At 42.8% G+C, this 17665-nt stretch overlaps 2 protein-coding genes across 6 annotated transcripts in view; both read left to right on the top strand.

Moving 5' to 3' along the window:
• BAG3 (BAG cochaperone 3) overlaps nt 1–17665 on the top strand; it is a 260283-nt gene that overhangs the window by 42810 nt on the left and 199808 nt on the right. The window lies entirely within an intron of this gene.
• GRK5 (G protein-coupled receptor kinase 5) overlaps nt 1–17665 on the top strand; it is a 170384-nt gene that overhangs the window by 62956 nt on the left and 89763 nt on the right. For 3 of the 5 annotated variants that reach the window (XM_075757768.1, XM_075757767.1, XM_075757771.1), the window contains exon 2: nt 6402–6497. The exons of 1 other annotated variant lie outside the window; for it this stretch is intronic. In XM_075757768.1, coding sequence (XP_075613883.1) covers nt 6402–6497 — 96 coding nt within the window. Of the gene's footprint in view, nt 1–6401; nt 6498–17665 lie in introns of those variants that run through there. One more of the 5 variants, XM_075757770.1, reaches the window with a different exon arrangement.

The raw sequence follows: 17665 nt of genomic DNA, 5'->3' as shown, positions 1-17665 counted from the left end.
AGTTTAGTTGAGATCCTTTCAATGTGCCCTGACTAGGCATAAAAGTAGCTTATGTAAAGGCTTCTTTATATTCCTAGAGTAGTACCAAAGTGGCCTTGACATATGACAGTCAAGCCCTGAGGATCAGTCTTCAAAGACTAATCACAGCTTCTTCTGTCCCTTCAGGGCAGTGGATGTTATTGAAGCACATTATTAATATATGAATTATTATTAACATTATGAATTATTATTAACATATAAAATGTGTTATTGAAGTAATGTTTCAGTCACTCATTGGTGTTTACAGTACTACTTGACCTCTTGTTTATATTATTTAAATTTATAATTAATTTAATAATTTATTATTTATTGCCCTCTGGTCCACTGGTAACCAGATTGCAAAGCCAGCCTGACTCTGTTGGGGAGAAGCTTGCATTTTTGCTTATGAAATTCTCACCTCTGTGGTTCTGAACGCTTAAACATGAAATACATCCGCTGTTCATTTCCAAAAAGCAATGGGATGGTTTACAGAGTGGTTGTCAGGCTTATATATTTGTAGCAACGTGCAGATGATTTATGTGCAGACATGCCGCGACAGCAGGGGAGATGGGCACAAAACCGTTATCACAGTCTGTGACTATTCAGAGACTCACGTTCATCAAAAAAGGCTGCAGGAGATAAGAGAGGTAAGCAGCGATAAGAGGAGCTATGTAGCGTGATTCTCTTTTGAGGGCATGTTGTGGACTTTTTATGTGTCTTATAAATGAGAGCCTCTAAAGACTAGTTGGCAAAGCATTGCATCCCAATGGATCCAGCCCTCACACTCTTCTTTTTTTCCTCAGGGTGACGTAGAAGGGGATTCATAAAGAGGTTCCTAATGGTCTTATAATGCTTGTTTTAAGCACAGGTTGGTCAGGAGTATCATCTAAGATCTTGTAAAGATAAAAAAAGGCTTTCTGGGGTTTTTTTCTGCTTTTCCAGATAAGAAGGGCAGGATGAAGGGCAAAGAGCAAGCAATGTCTTTCTTTCTTTGAAAACAAACCTTTTTTTATTTGGTAGTACAGCTGAGCATAGGTGGGACTAACACAAAAGAAGAACAGTGAACCTGGGTGAACTTCCATGTGAAGCAGGTCTAAGAAGGGTGGAACTGTTTGCCTTAGAGGCTAGATGCGTTAGATATGAAAAATTCTTAGGGGAAAATGATGGGCTGGTAAGTTTTATTCATGCTGTCTCATTAGGAAGAGACACTCCAGGAAAATAAGCATTCAACAGTTCAGGGCATTTACCAGGAATATAAGAGCATCCTGAATTTAAGTAGCATAGATTCTAAAAACAAAGAAATTTTTGGAAGCAATATACCTTCATGTTTTGTTAGCCATATCTATATTAATAGGGTATGGAAGAAAGTTCCTGCTTTCCAAATCCTTTAGGAACCACTTTCTAAGATCTTCCTCTGAAGCTGCCTGTGGTCCATCCTGTACTAGACAGACCATTCGTTTAATCTAATACGGCAATTCCATATATACCGTATAGCTGCGTACACTTTGATGGAAGAGTGAGTAAAGGAAGGCTGGCAAGAGGGAGAAGAAATTTAAACTTCTTTTGAGTGGGAACAGTAAACTAACCATGATTTTTGGACTTTTAATAATATTTGGCGTTTGTTTCACTGCTTTCACGTGCTGTGTGATCAAGGCCTTGCAATCAGAGCGCAGAGAGCTCTGTACTCTAGTTGGGAAGGACTTGGCTGAGAGCCTAGCTACTGTTGTGAAATGGAAGACACAAACTGTAGTTGTCCTTCAGTGATCTGTGGATAGTTTACCTAAATTGTGGATTAACTAGATTGCAGATGATGCAGTTGAAGGCAATGAAATGTTTGGCCATCTTGGATTAGCCAGACCTGGCATCATGGGGTGTGGTGCAGGTGTATCAGCTTGGGCAGGAACAGAGCAGAAGTATGAAGCCAGCTTGGCCATGCTTCAAAGCCACCTTGCATGGTGGTGTGAGGCACAAAGGGAATGTGCTGCAGGCATGATGCTGGATTGAAATCACCCATCGTTGTGTTTAACTCTGTGTCATGAAGTATCTTTAATCAGCTGAGCAGGAGCATGGCTTGATCCTATCGTTAGCATGATAAACAGGCGCAAGGGCTTTGCTTCAGCTCCTTGCTCTGTCTCTGATTTCTCACGTCATTTTGGACAAGCCACTTAATATCTCACTGGCTTAACAATATGCAGGTACTTTCCTACCTCGTCCAGGTGTTAAGATAGCAAGTATATCCTGAATAATGGAGGTGGAAAAAGTAGGCACCTTAGGCTAAGGTTAGTTCCTGCTTGCAAATGTTTTACATGTGTGCCTCTGGTTATGTCCCTCTCCTTGCACACAGAGATCAGAGCTAGATTTGCCATCTGGCATCACAAAACGATATGAAAAATGCCATGTATTTTTCAGTAGGTAGAATGTAGAGCAAATGCTTTTGTTTCCTGTAGGACTGCTTGACATGTTAGAGAATTAGCTTCAGTCCTCGGTTTGCAAATGCTGATTTGTTAAGTGCATGCAAAGGAGTGGAGCTGAGATTTCATGCTGTTGCTGGGAGCTCACCTTTTGTCATCATCAGCAAACCAAGATTTTAAAGCAGTTAGACCCTCCAACACCACATGATGAACTCACATCTAAACCATGGTGCGCCTGTCAAGTCTTGCTCTGAGAAGCTGCCTTGAAGATTGCAAATTCTCCTGTCCAGAACAGACAATGCAAAGGCAGCAATGAAGGCAATGTGTGAAAAGCTTCCCTTTGCAACCTGCACAATTACTGACCTATTCAGAGAAACGTCCCCTTTTAGCTTTTAGCTCTGCTAGACCATTTACCCTGTCTCAGCTGTCTCACTGCATTATGTCCTTCAAACCCCCTGGAATTAACGTTTGGAGCCAGCAAACACTGCTGGCTCCACAAGAAAAGCTGAGAGCGGAAAGGTCAGGTCGATTAAAGCAGTTGATCAGAATCTTTAACGTAAAGACGTCACAGGCAAAACAGTAATGCTACTTCACGCTCAGCTAAGAGCAAATGATTCATCAGGCAAGGCTGCTTATTTTTGGAAGATGGCCACAAAAGAGAAGAGAACACGCTGGCTGTATCGATAACGGTTGTAACACGGGACCGCAGAGCCCTTCTCCAGTTTTGATGGAAATTTAATGTTGGAAATACATCATCCAATGTAAATATATCGATACGTATTTTACATCGAATAGATTTTTAAAAAGTTCTGGCCCAGCTTAGCAGACTAATTTTGTCTCTGTACAAATCTCAGAGCTGTCATTTAGAGCAAAGGGCTATTTTGCAATGCTCTGCACAGCTTGATGCTGCTAAAGATGCAGCCATTCTGTGAGGACTTTTGTAAAGGTGGCTGGAGAAGCAGCTGTGCTCTGAAATCCCCAGTGCTTTGGTCTAGAGGGTAGATCTTCAGTGGGTGAAGGTGTACTAGTGTTTAGCAGATGCAGCCTAACAGATGCTTTCATCTGGCTTACTCCTACTGCCTCCTGTGTCCAGAAATGATTGGAAATCCTCTTCCAGCAGGCACTGCTGCCCAAGCAGCTCCATACCTCTTTGTGCTGCCTCCAGTGCCTGCTCACACCTTTAGCAGAGAGCTCCTGCCTGCCGCCTTGCAGCACCCCTCTGTCTATTCCTCGGTAAGAGCAGAGTGGGTCTCTGCAGTGGGAGAGGCAGCAGGCAGAAGAGAGAGGCACATGCTTGTATGTGGAGGTGGGATAAGCTGCTCTGGGAGCTGGCATCCTGAGGAAGGGATCCAGAAATCCAGATTCAAACGCTGTGGCTGTCAAAGGGGGATCATTCTGCTCGGACACCAGCCCAGCTGTTTCCATCCCTCCTTGCCCTCCCCTTCCTTCCCACCCCTCCTCAGTACTAATAAATATATACTTAATTCATTTAATTCCCATGGAGGTTTGGTGCCAAGGCATAGAAGTTTACAAGATAAATGAGTGTGAGGAAAAACATGAAGCAATAGTTCAGGGGAGAAAATGCAGCCCAAGAGAATGAATGGCAAAGAGAAGGAAATGGGAATTCCTGGAGGAAGGATCATTCCCCAGAGGAGTGTGTGAAGGGAGGGGGCAGAGAAGTGTAAGTACGGTGTGATGAGGAATAAGGGCAGGAGCACCAAGGAGTGTGCTGGAAGGCCCTTGGAAAAGAAGGAGAAGGGGGGTGAGTGGAGGTGGCAGCCTGGCAAGCAGGAGCAGCTGTGCAGGACTGCAGGAGCGAGTTTTCAGGGAGATGGAGGACCTTTCGGGTTGCTGAATCCCTGCTGTCACTGTCAACCAGAGCAGAGCCATGAACTCCATGAAAATTGGTGCATGGACCATCACAGTACCCACCGTAGCCCACAAAATGCTTCTCAGAGCCTTGTCACATTCCCAAGAGCTTCAGCCTGGAAGACCACGGGTTGTATGCTGCAAGAGGAGAGCAAGACAGCCTCTCGGACAGCTGTGGCTGGAGGGATGGGAGAGGAAATGATTTTAGCAGCAGTGTTTTGGATGCACTGAAGAGGGGAGGTGGAAGCAGAGTTCATTATACATCCAAAGGTTACATCTGTGTTGCATAATACTGTGTAGCATGGAGGCAGTCACAGCTCTCTGTGCTTTGCTGGAGACTAATTCCTGGAAGGGGTAGCATAGTTGTACTCCTGATATAGTCTAAACAAGCTAGTTCCTTTATGGCTAGTGCAGATAGCTCTGCTCTACATTGCATAATGTAGACATACAATAAATTCCTGCCAATAAGGACTTTAAAATAATTCAAGGCAAGCTCTGCAATAACAAGACCATTGGTCACCAAAACCAAAGGAATAAAAGGTGAGATGCAGAAGGATCAGAAACACCCCACAGAGAGCAATACTTTGCAATTTTTTACCAAGGTTCATGTTTTCTCTGTAATGATCTGCTACCTTTTGAGTCAATTCTCTCTGAATTTAGCCTGCATATCATGTAGTACCCAACACACACTCAATCTGCAATTGTGACTCTACCAGCCCCTCTACAGGATTAACTCAGCTCTAAATTAGTCATTTGATGTGCCAGCGCATGTAAAATAGACTTAAGTGAATCAGATTTTGTGTGCAGGGACTGAGATGCAGTAAATACAGCAACTCGGGGAATCTCAGTCTGCATCTGGGCTTTCACACCCGGAGTGACACTCTTTCTCTGGTGGCTGTGCAGCCTCTCCGAGCAGGACAGGCAGACAAAGGAGCCGAGAGTGAAACCCCCAGCGCCACACCACACCTGCAGTCTGCAGTAAGGTTGATATTGCAGCATAAAAAATGTTGAGGCATGAAAGAGAAACCCAGTGGAGGGATGGCATAACAAAGTGCCCAATGATAGTGAAAAAAAGAGATGAGAAAAAATCTGAAAATATCCTCTCATGCTGAGCTTCTTCAGATCTGAGTGCCCATCTAGCAGGCACTGGAGGAGAGCACACACAACATCTCAGCCTGTGTTAGGCTTGCTTGGGCTGAGGGAGCCTAACCCTGTAGGCACTGTGTCGTCTAGTGATCCCAGCAAGGAGCAAAGTGAGGTGTGCTGGAAACGCTACCATTAGTGGTCCAAGCCCACTGCAGAAGGCATCCCCCTTGCAAGCTCAGATGTGGCACCTAGGGATGCCAGTGATGCCTGCAGCAGAGTATTTATGAAGGGACATTGATGAGGGAGATTCATCAGCATGGAAAGGCTGAAGGTCTTGGACCTCATTCAGCCAGAGCTGGAGGAAGCCAGTGAGGTCATTCACCTTGAAGACAATTCAGTTCAAGAAATCTCAGGGAAGAGTGAGAAGGAAAAAAAAAAAAGAACCAAACAGCAATTTTCTCTTCATGAGGGTATTACATTGATTTTCTCCCATTGTTCTCCTCCTGTGGCAGCAGCAGTGACCAGAGCGCATAACATCAGTGGTAATGCCGTGTTGGCAGTATATGTAATGTGAGGGATGGATGGTAGAGAATTGAATTTTGATCTTCAGTTTCCAGCACTTCTTTTGGGATGGAATCAGGGCTCATCCCAAAACCAGAAGGGGGAGATCCAGATTGAAAAGATGTGAACTGCAATTTTACAAGGTTATTTGACTCGTGTGAAATGTCTGTCAGTTGGGGCAGAGATGATGTTGGAGATGATCAGTTCAGCACTGTCATCTGAACTGGACCTGATGGGCCCATCTGAACTCCCAACCTTTACCAACCTGTCTTCTGACAGATGCCACCTCCTTGGTCTGTGTCAGCCCAGACAAGCTCAGATTTGATCTGTGCATCTACACACGATGTCTCAGCTTTAATCATTAATGATATCCATAAGAACTGTGACTGGGCTGGTAAACTTTGGATGGGTCTATGTCCCCAAAGCAATCTAATCCTGATATTTCTTTCTCTGCAGGGGGTGGAGGGAAACGCAAAGGCAAAAGCAAAAAGTGGAAGGAAATCTTGAAATTCCCTCATATTAGCCAGTGCGAAGATCTCCGAAGAACAATAGGTAAGAGCTTTTCCCTTCTTTGGAAGTATTGCATAAATAAAATGTGCTATCAAAGCTGGTTCAGCAGACCGGCATTAAAGGTACTCATCATCAAATGGAATCAGTGTAGAGATGGGCGTGCAATGCATATACCTCCCATGATGCTGCCGTGCAAACTCAACATTTCCTGGTTCCTAACAAGGCACTGTGGATCAGGCAGGAGGGGTAACGCACTTGCAAGGCAGGGCTTGGGGCTGGCAGCGGCCAGGCCCTTTCCTTCGCATGGACAGGCTCTAGGAGCCAAAGGGACTTTACAGTTGGACAATACCTGGCATACGGGACAGATGCTTTGATGTGGTACCTACCAGGGCCAACGTGGCTGTAAAAGGACATTCAGAAATGAATCCTCTCATCACATCCTGCATTCCCTTGTAATAACTAGCTCTTTATCAGGGAGGAAATGAGACTTGATGAAAGCAGAGATTTCTGATGTAGTTGAAGGTTAATATTAATTATACTCTGGGTACGATGTTTGAAGCGGCAGCCCTGCCAGGCAGATTTGCTCAGCAGTACTATTCTCTATTCAAAACACAACGCTACTTAACGTAGTTCTTGTACAGGACGTAAATATTTTTTTTAAATTATTTTGTTTTATTGATCTGGGCCAAACACTGCAGATTTGGAAGGGAGCTTGCAGTGGCCACTGGCAAGAAATGAATGAAAGGCAAGAAACTTTAACAACTGAGATAACAGGCAGCATAATTTGTCTAACTTGGGTGAACTCCTGAGGAGTGAGTGACAGTGCCCTGGCACTATGGGCATTCAAAATTCACAGCGTGCTTTTGCAGAGAAAATATGTGGAATGTTTTGAAACACTTTTCACGGTCTCTGTCAGTAAACTTTTCTTCCTCATCTTCTGCTGTAGCTAAAAAGAGGTTAAGAAAGGAGGAGGAGGCAGGAGAAGAGAGTGTAGGTTTTCCCAGTTATGGCCGCTTGACAGACACACAAACCCTGGAGCAATTTCTGAAGGTACAGAACCTGCTGCAAATTGGACTTAATATACTGTAATTTCCATAGGGAATTCTCTTCCTTGTTCCATCAACCTTGGTTCCTACAGGGGAAAATGGCACCAGATAAATTGCTTGCTCTTTACGAAGGTGTGATATCCTAAAATGAGTAGTCTTAAAAAAATTAAGTCTTCCAAAGATTTCTGTTTCTGAAGTGCTGTTTCTGGCATATTTTTGTGTGTGTGTCAGCTTTGTCCTAAATGTAATCTCTTTCACATTTTTTTTGTGAATGAATCGGTGAAGTCACAGGGCAAGAGCCCTTGTGATGCTCTTGGTGGATTTGGCATCACTGCAAAGATTACCTGTTGACTGGGAATTTTAGCAACTGACTTTTACACTATGGAAAATAAGGTCCAAATCCTTGTTCTGTGACTCTGATTTTTATTGAGTAGCCTTCCCAGCTGGGAATGAGGCACTGCTCAGCCTGAGTAAGGTCATCCATCCTTGCCGGCTCTACCATTTTTCAGTTAAACTCGCTGAGGCTGAGGCATCCCAGACAAACTGTTGCTGTTCACACAGGGGATCTGACACAGCCTGGATGAGCCAGACTCTCTGGGTCTATCACATTAAGTCGTTTGCACGTGTGTGGTTGATCCGAGGTGCTCAGGCTGGATGTGTTGCATGTGCAGACCCATTGCACTGGCCTCTGTGTGGCTCATGGACAAACAGGGACAAGTATGGGTCATGGCAGTCTGGCCTTAAAATACTCCTTTTATTGTCTCTGCCGAGGAAGAACAACTCCCTTGGCTTTAACCCATCTTCATTTGTTATTTTCTGCGAGTCCTTTAAAAGAATCTCAGGATTTCAGGCGACCAGGTGTCTCCACAGGTGATTTTGTGAGGGAATGTACTGAAACATCTGTTGAGAACTGCTCTATGATTTTCAGGGATCCAGCTGCTCGGTGTGTCTGCTCATCAGTCCCTTCCCTAACAACTTCTTAGCCCATTGGCCAGCGCCAATCAAATTTGATAATGAAATAGAGCCCCCAGAGAGGCTTTTTGCTCCTGTCTCTAAGGAAACAGGCAACCAGCAGAGAACAACAACTTTATACAAGGAAAAGACTACAGCCTCAGTTCAATGTGTTTAGAGATCAAGACAAATACTGGTAGGTTCTGCTCATCACAGACCTCTTTGCTGTGTGTCGGCCTCCCAGCACTTTTGGTCAGACACAGTCTTGCCACTTAGCCACATGTTAAAAAAAAAAAAATCATGCCGAGTCTTAGAGGGTTGCATGAACTGAAGGACTAGGCTGTTGAGGTTTTGTTGTACTCCTCTTTTCTGGATGCTTCCCAAGATCCTCCGTGGAAAAGCTGGAGGCAGGGATGGGATGGACCTTTGATTTAGAGTGGGCATGGGCTGCTGTCAAGAAAGGCTCGGCTCAGTTTAGTGCAGCTGGAAGGCATGGATGGAAAATGCTGCTGTTGTAATTGTGGCAATACAACCTACATATGTGTGTAGATGCCCACATTTTGGTGTAAAAACGTGTGTGCTTTTGCACCCCACTAAGGTGTACTGAAAAGAGTCTGTGTCTGAAAAAAACTAGTGTAGTGTGAAAAGAAATCTGTGAAAAACAGGAAGGCTGAAATAAACCAAGGGTCTGCGACCTGTGTTGACACAATTATGAGTCAGTTCATACCTTTTGGTTCCCTCTATGTTTACAGGAGACTCTGTGTTTGACTATCCATCATCTGGTGTCTTACTGAAAGACTTGCTTAGTAAAGCCCTTTTTTCCCCTCCTTCTTGTGCACGGAAACAAAAATCAAAACACCCGAGAGAAACACTTTTTTTTTAATAAATAAACAAACACTGGAAACATCTTTATTAAAAGTACCATTTAGCCAAGGAGCTATTTTTTTGGATTGCACTTAAAAGCAACTTCTTTTCTCCTTTCTTTTTTGTCCAAAGTACACAACACCTTTTGCAGGGAGATTCTGTTGTGTGCTAATTAAATGGGAAAGCGGAACAGCAGGGGAGTTCAGAGGGATGCTACGCCGATGCCTTTACTGGGCTCTGAGAGAGGCTCGTATATGTGCTATAAATGGCTAACATATGTTTCTATTTGCAGCATCTTCTTGGCTGTATTTAATTGTATTAAAACAGCTAGCCCTTTCCAGGTTAATATTGGCATTAGCAGCCCTTTCAATCGATGAAAACGGGTGCTTGAGACACTAGTGACAATGACTCATGTGATGGATGCTGCTAGTAGATGGTGTTCTGCCGTCTTTAAAATTCACAGATGATAGCTTAGCGAAAGAAAGATGTTTCAAGGGAAGGGAAAAAATAGCTAGGTGCAGTTTTAAAAATTCCTACATTTGAGAAACATGGCATGAAGAGATGCCACAAGTTAGGGATACCTGCTAGTTGAAAGGCCATCGGTAAACAAAAATATAAGAAAAAGTTGTAATTTTAGAGGCCAGAGTGTCTTTTTTATGATAAAAGATTCTGGAGGTCTGTAAATATTTCTGAATGACGCAAAAGGTTCTGTTGGTTAAAAGTGTGGAATTTTTATTTATTTTGCTCAGACCCATTCTGTGCTTTTTTCTTCCATAAAAAAACTGCTTGGGTGAAAGAGTTGATTATTCTGATCTTTGGCAAATTTTCTTTCGCAACTGTCCAAATGCTATATAATAAATCAAGATTTTTTTTCCCCATAGATTGAAGTTTGTGGGGAAACTGCCACAGACTGTGTCTGCTGTTTGTTGCATAAAGTGATTTGTTGCATTATTGCAGAAAACTTTTAACTCCTTCAGTAAAGCGCTTTCTGGTAATGCATTGTACTCAGGTAGAAGGAGAACTCTGATGATTTCTCTTGTTAAATATTTTTATTCAGTGAGTTTTCGCAGTCAGAAAGATCAGCCCCATTAATACTAATTTTGCCATGCTTAGTTTAAAAAGAGAGAAAAAAATCCCCTCCCTGTGCCGTTTAACCTCTTACGTGACATTTGCATCCCATTTATCCAGGGTAAAAGTAGCTTGAGCTTCCAATTCTGGCAGGTTCTTTTCAGCATTGTTAAAAATACACTTCTGCGTGAGAAATGCTTTGTAGAGATGGTGAACAGAGTAAATGGGACAAAATCAAAGCCACAGAGTTCACATGCTCTCTTTTGACAAAAGCTGGCTCTTTCCCCCCCCACAATTTTTGTACTGTACTTTTTCAGACATGATCAAGACCTTCACCTACATGATTTTTTTTTTTCAGTCACTTAGGAATTTATCTACCTGGAGGCATATTGATGGTGCAGGCTCTGCAATGGGATTCAGACCTACCTAAACGAGGTTTTTTTTGAGCTGCCAGCAAGGATGCTGATAGCAATCAAGAAACAGCAGTATGGACATCAGTGAGAGTATTTATCCAGCTTCCTAGAAATGCTTTGCAGCCTGCACTGAGCTCCATCCTGTGGCAGAAAGACTGCTACTATACCCCGGTTATCTCGTTTAAAGGTAGCTTGGGCACCTCTGCTCTGCTCCATGGTGCTGCGACATGAATTCCCACCAGTAGTTCTTGGGTGCCTTGGCTTCAAAGTTCTTGGGTGCCTTGGCTTCGAAGGTTTGCCAGTGCTTCAGAGATAAATGCATGGGCGAGGGGCCCTTGGAAAAGGAAAGGTGTGAGTTTCCAGGCTTACTCCTGAGGGAAGCTGCCTCTGAGAGATCAAGTGACAACGTGACATATTAAGGTTTATTGTGGGATAATGTGTGGCACCCTGCCCAGCTTCAGCTGGGGACAGTGTCAGACCCGGGGGTGTATCTGCTCGGGGAACAGAGATGTGGGCAAAGAAATACAGCGCACATGCAGGTCCCAGAGCCTGAGACTTCATGGTGGTGTCACTCATAAAGCTCAGGCACTGAAACTGGAACAGGGAAGGCATCAAAAGCCTGGTCTGATCAAAACCACAAAGAAGTAGCCAATTTTCTCTCCACCAAATTCTTTAGCTCTGATGTTTACAGTGATTAAAAAGCAAGGTTTAGAAACGTAATCCTGAAGCCAACAAGTAGATCAAAGGAAGGAATCGCAGCTTGCCTTCCACTCTGAATAACCAAGCACAACTGGTTATAACTTCTGTGATTGTCTTAGAGTATCAGCCTGAATACTACACCTAAGGCTGGTCTCATGTTTTTGCTTAAAACTAGAGTTTGCATTTTTGAGAAATATTTTTTTAGTAGAAAGCATCAACTTTCCTTGGAAAAAACCTTACATTTTTATTGTTAATGGTTTTTCAATAAGTAGTCAGGATTCTGTGGCATGAAATAGCAGAAAGGGGAGTTGTCTCCTTTTGTCTTTCCAAATGTGTAGGCATACGGGTGGCTGTGTCGGGAAGGTGCTGGTGGTATGTGTGTGCACCCAGCCAGAGCTGCGTACCCAGCACGGTGCAGTGCAACACCTCTGGGAGGCACTAGGTTTTCTGCAAACCCGGGGAACTGGAATCAGTGGAGTCGAAAATACTATCTAGTAAAAGGAAAAAGACAACATATTGTATCATTGTTATACTGTTCATTGAAATATGTTTCTAGAGAAATTCATATCATTTAAGGCCCAAGCTGATAAACACATAGGCTCAGAAATTTTGTTTTTCTCCAAACAGGGAGTCCCTTTAAATTCATTTGACAACAGATGGGTTGTTTTTTTTCAGCAGTCAGAATTGTGCTCTGTATGAAAATAAATTTTCCCACATTGGTGCCCTTAGATAACTGCAGCATAAGATATATTTCAGTCACTATCAGCAATAGCAAAGTGTTATCTTGCTGGTGTTCTTGCATCAGCCAAGTGTCAGCTCCTAACCCAGGCTGCCCGTGCTTGGGGGATGGCGTGGGGTTCCTGCCGTAGGGGGTCTGCGTTGCCCCTCGGGGTCACACTCACTGCGCCAGGACTGAAGGGCTAGGCATGGTGCTGGGGTGCGGAGAGTCCCTTTGATGCTGGAGCGGTACCTAACAGAAAATGTCCTCCGTGGTGGTTGTTTGTGGGGCAAGTATAGAAAGAGCACAGAGAGAGGAACCCAAGAAGGACTGAAAGCAAAATTGGAAGAACTGCCGAAAGCTGTGGATAGGATTTATTGCTCTGGAAAAAGTTATGCAGATTTCTTTGGATAACATTAATGCAGAAGAAAACCCTCAAACTGATTTATTTCTAAAGAAGAAACAAAGTCCTTCCCCTTGACAGTCCCCACTCTGTACACTTCCCTTCCCCCTGACTTTCTTTTTTTCTTTCTTCTATAGTAGACACAACTTTCCCCTCTTTTTCTTGAGCCAAAAGGTCTCTGTTGCTGCTTTGAAATGCAGCTTATGCAATCTTTCCAGCATAGACCTTGCCTTCAGCAGTACCCCATAGTTCTTGGATTTGACGTGCTGTCCCATATCATGAATACATCTAAATTAAATTAGATACTTTTCAGGGGCAGGAACTGACCACATGATAGAAACTGTTCCAGCACATGAAATAATACAGCTGACGTCAAAACCATATTGTTTGTTTACAAACCCACAATTGGTTCAGTTCCTTTCTTTAAAATCCTTCAGATTCAACCATAATTCTATCATAAACATAGGTGTCTAGTGATGGACAAACCGAGTAATGTTTAGTGCCATTGCAAGATTAGCTGTATCCAGTTTATAGCAATGGGTGGAATTGAGAAGGGTTGTATTTTTTTTTTCTTGCCATTTTTTTTTAATGCCATCACAGAAAGTATGTGAAAAACAAGCTGTTTTATGCATCTAGTGAGACTCAAGACTAACATTGGGAGAACAGGCTGCTTGCAGGCTGCTTGTACTTGACAGCTTCCAGGACGGGAAGGGGACACAGGGGAAATGAGTTGAAATGATCTCAGCCCACATTCTATTTACAGAATTTATTTCACAAGACTTAATCCATTAAGTATTACCTTGGCAGTGGCAACCCAGAAAGAAACCAAGACAGACGTTGCTATTCTCCATAAAGAACAGGCAGCAAATCCACATCTCCTTACCAAACAGTGAGTCCACACCAGTCATCATTCAACAGAAAGTCTCCTAAGGAAGGAATATTATCACTAAACCTCTGTATTTTTATTTTGTGGCAAAAGACTGTATTTGTTGCGATAAATTAGTCTTCACAAATTAAGAAGAAAAAAAAAGTGCCATGAGACACTTTGAATTATTTCCAGAAGTTATTACAGGTATGTGCAGAACAGGAATTAGAAGATAATATATCCTTTTAAAAGATCCGTTTCATCTCTCACTGAAAATAGAAGTAGATATTGTGAGCTGCAGGGTTTTTCATTATCTTATTAGGTAATATGAGTCATTAAGGCTAATTAATACTTATGCAGTGATTTGGAATTGTAAAATGCTATAGAAGTGCTCACGGGTCCTGTTAAATAGTAGTACTTGGTTGTTAAGGACATTTATTTTAAAACCAATTTAGCATTTGCTGGATATGGGGAATGAGAGGTAGGGCTACGTTCATGATAAAAACTTACTCTTCTCCCTGCTGAACTCACTTGTGACTTTGCTGCTGGCAGTGATGAGAAGAAGGTGGCAGGGCAAAGCCAGCCTCTGGTTTGGTTGACTCTGTTCAGCTCTGCTGAAGTCAGTGAGAAAGTTGCCCTTAAATTAAATTGTACTGGAGCCCTCTTATCATGAAAGGAGGGAACTGTGGGGACGGAAAAGGGAGAGAAAAGATCTACCAGACCCACATAGGGATGCCCTGAAGTGCACTCATGGGATGAGCAGCCTGAAATCCTCGTGTTTGGGGATGCATTCAGGCTTTTAGGGAGGGATGGGATTAACCTAAGTTAATGCTTGTCGAGGAAAATAACTAATTTGGAGTAGCTGGTAGAGGAAGCATTGTTTTGTCTGGGCTTCTGCTAGTTGTTATAGAGGCCTCTAGGATTGTGGCTGGGCTTTGTTTTAGGCTTTGCTAGAAACAGTCATGCTAGAAGTATGGCACGCTGAAATGCTACAGGTCAGTGTGGATGAACATAAGAGACTGAGCCCTTGGTTGAAGCATTTTGTAACAAAAAATGGCTTTTAAAATGAAATTTGTGCAGTAAAAAACTGGAGTTCTTATTCTGGTTAAAACCTGAAGCCAAACATTTTTTTCTTTTTTGTCCTCCTTCCACATTCTTCTTTGGTGGACGTGGGGCAGGAGGAAAAGAAACAGCCTATTCTTTACTTAAAACCAGAAAATAAGTGTTAGTCTTTATTTATATGAAAGTCCTCCAAAAGTCCATAAAATATTTTGAGTGAAGCAAAATTCACCTTTTATATATATATATGCTATTTATATGTATATATATGGTATTTTGAATATCTGCAAAATATAAAAACAATTTTGTACCTCTTTTTTCAGTTTTATTTCTAGCTTTGTAGCACTTATTTTACTGAAGCACTCTTTGCCACAAAGTGCCTCTTCGGCGCGAGGTGTACTTCTTCCTTCACTTGAAAGCTGGAGAGGGACTGTTTACAAGGGCATAGAGTGACAGGACAAGGGGTGATAGCTGAAGGAGAGGAGATTTAGATTAGATGTTAGAAATAAATTCTTTACTGTTAGAGTGGTGAGGCACCGGCAGAGGTTGCCCAGAGAAGCTGTGGATGCCCCATCCCTGGGAGTGTTCAAGGCCAGGTTGGATGAGGCTTTGGACAATGTGGTCTAGGGAAGGGTGACCCTGCCCATGGACGGGGGGTTGGAACTAGATGGGCTTTGAGGTCCCTCCCAACACAAACCAGTCTGGGACTCTATGTGAAGGTCCTTGACCTGCGCACTTCGGTTCCACTGATTTAGTTATTTTTTTCTGGCAGTGCAAATGCACAATAAAATGAATGTAAATACAAAATTTCAGTTTTAAATATAATGTAAGGTACTGTAAATTGTTTTATGGGTTAACAGGGTTGGTATTCATGCTCTTTGAAAATCCATGTCCGAGGCAAGATGCCACATAAAGTGCCTTAGTGGGAAAATCTGGCCCATTATTATCCTAGTGCCCCTGATTTCTGGCTTTTGAGGAATGGAGAGGTTGAGAGCTTTCAGGGTAATCCCACACATAACTTCTAATTCTGGTTTTGAGACATAGCGTGGGGGAATTCACGTGGGGAATGTTAAAAGCCTGATTTTTGGTGGTTTGGCTGAATCCCTGAAGTCATTGAGAGATTCCATTTATTTTTCAGGTAATCACTATATGCTGCTTTGAAATCACTTTGGAGGTGATAATTGGAAATATTTCTCCCTGCTTTGTAGATCAGAAACTGGGACGTGGCCATGAATTCTGCTAAATATTGATTTTAAAATAGAAGCCCCACTTGGCAGGGTTGAAGCAGAAGTTAATGAGACCATTTCTGAATAGAGTCCCTGGTTGTGCCAGTACTTTTATTTACTTATTAATCACATTTTTACCATGCTAAACCAATGCCAGGGAATTTTAAGACAAGTAAAATAAAAATACTCTCTACCCTAAACTGTTGTCTCTTAGCTGAAGTAATGGAAAGGATGAGTGAAACTCCAATGTAGGGAAGGGAGACAAAATTACAGAGCAAGATGGTATAATGTAAACCATAAAAAATCTCCTGAGTTTAAGGAGGATGGTAGATTGGTATTTGATTTTGTTGAAGAACTCCCTGTTGTCCTGGAATTGGTAAAGTTCAGTGTAAAAATGGCTCAACAAAAAGTCTGAACTCTTTTAATCCTTAAAAAATATGTTATGGAACAAGACATTTAACTTGCAATTAAATTTTGTATATTAAGAAAAAGGTGAAGGTTTTTACTCTTCCAGAAGAATAATTGATTAATTCCAAAAGATGGGAAGTCTCTATGGTATTAAATGACCTATAAAAATACAATTTGTACAAAGTTATGAATTTATTTGTACCTGCCGGATTCACTATCCTCCTGCCCTGCACCAGCATTATATTTGCACAGTGGCACCTTGAGGGTTTCTTCACGTCACATCATTGATTTTCTGAGCTCTCGCTTGGACAAGTTAGGACAAGGCAGTGTTGACAAATTGGTGAAGGCTGTTCTCATGAGCAACAGGACCTGGCTCAACTACATATAAGTATTTGCAATGTTGAAACAGCCCTCTATAAGTAAGTGCTTTCAGGCTTTCATAACTCCTGGTTCAAAATATTTTTGGCATTTGTAAACATGGTTTATTGGGAAAAATGGTTTTGAGCACAGGAAGAATTTGGTGTAAGTCACTTCAGAAATATTCTGATCAGTCCGAACAAACAATATTCAGCACCTGAGTTTCATGTTCATCACATTTGACCTTTCGGCATAGGTATATTTTGTCTCATGAGCAGTGACACACTGAGCCTTAAGTGAGGTCTAAGAAATAAGTAAGGCCAGCCTGTAAAGGTACAACACTGACTCTAAAGCACAAAACAGAGAAACCTATGGTGGAAAACTTACTGAATAACACGGAATATTTGATTTAATGTAGCAAAATATGACACACTCATGCTGATCAGCTCTCCAACAGCCAAAGCCAGCCGGCAGCCATGCCACTTCAAGGAAGATCCTTTTCAGATCTCTCTCTGGCTGAACCTGCTAAGCCTGAGCATGAGTAACTGCGTAGGATATCTCTGGGAAAGACCTCCATGCTGATGACAGGTTGGGCCTCATATGGGAGGGAGCTAACCTGTCCCTGGGGTGGGAACGGGCCAGCACCGTGGGCTTCTGAAGGCCTCTGCATGGCCCGGGTATGTGCCCAAGGAGGATGTAGAATGGAAGACAGGAGAGCAGGCGGGCTGAAGGGGACAACTCTGAAGGGGAATAAGGGTACATCCCCTTTGCATAGTCAGTCAGAGTATTCCTGAGGCTTGTACCGCTTGGGAGAGAAGAAGAAAGCCAGAGTGAAAAGCGCAGCTATGAAGCAGCCCTTGTGTTGGGAGTGGACCTCATGACTGTTCTTAGCTCGACTGAGGCTTTCTTCCTCCAAGGTAGAGACTCTTTCCTTCTGAGATTGCTTTCATCCCTGCCCAGGAGACTGTGGATGTCCGTGGGGCACCATAACCTCATTATCTTCTATGGAAAAAAAAAACCCAACCTTCTAAAAATATTGTCTATGCCAGTATTGTCTATGTCAGTGTGACTATGATTCAGTGGTCAGAGCTGTGAGAAAGAATTACAGCCTTTTCTCCCTGTTCTTTGCCATG

Source organism: Balearica regulorum, chromosome 7 (assembly GCF_011004875.1).
Source record: "Balearica regulorum gibbericeps isolate bBalReg1 chromosome 7, bBalReg1.pri, whole genome shotgun sequence".
In the NCBI taxonomy this organism is placed as follows: domain Eukaryota; kingdom Metazoa; phylum Chordata; class Aves; order Gruiformes; family Gruidae; genus Balearica; species Balearica regulorum.
Note: the sequence above shows the minus strand (reverse complement) of the source record. Positions and strands in the feature narration are given on the sequence as shown.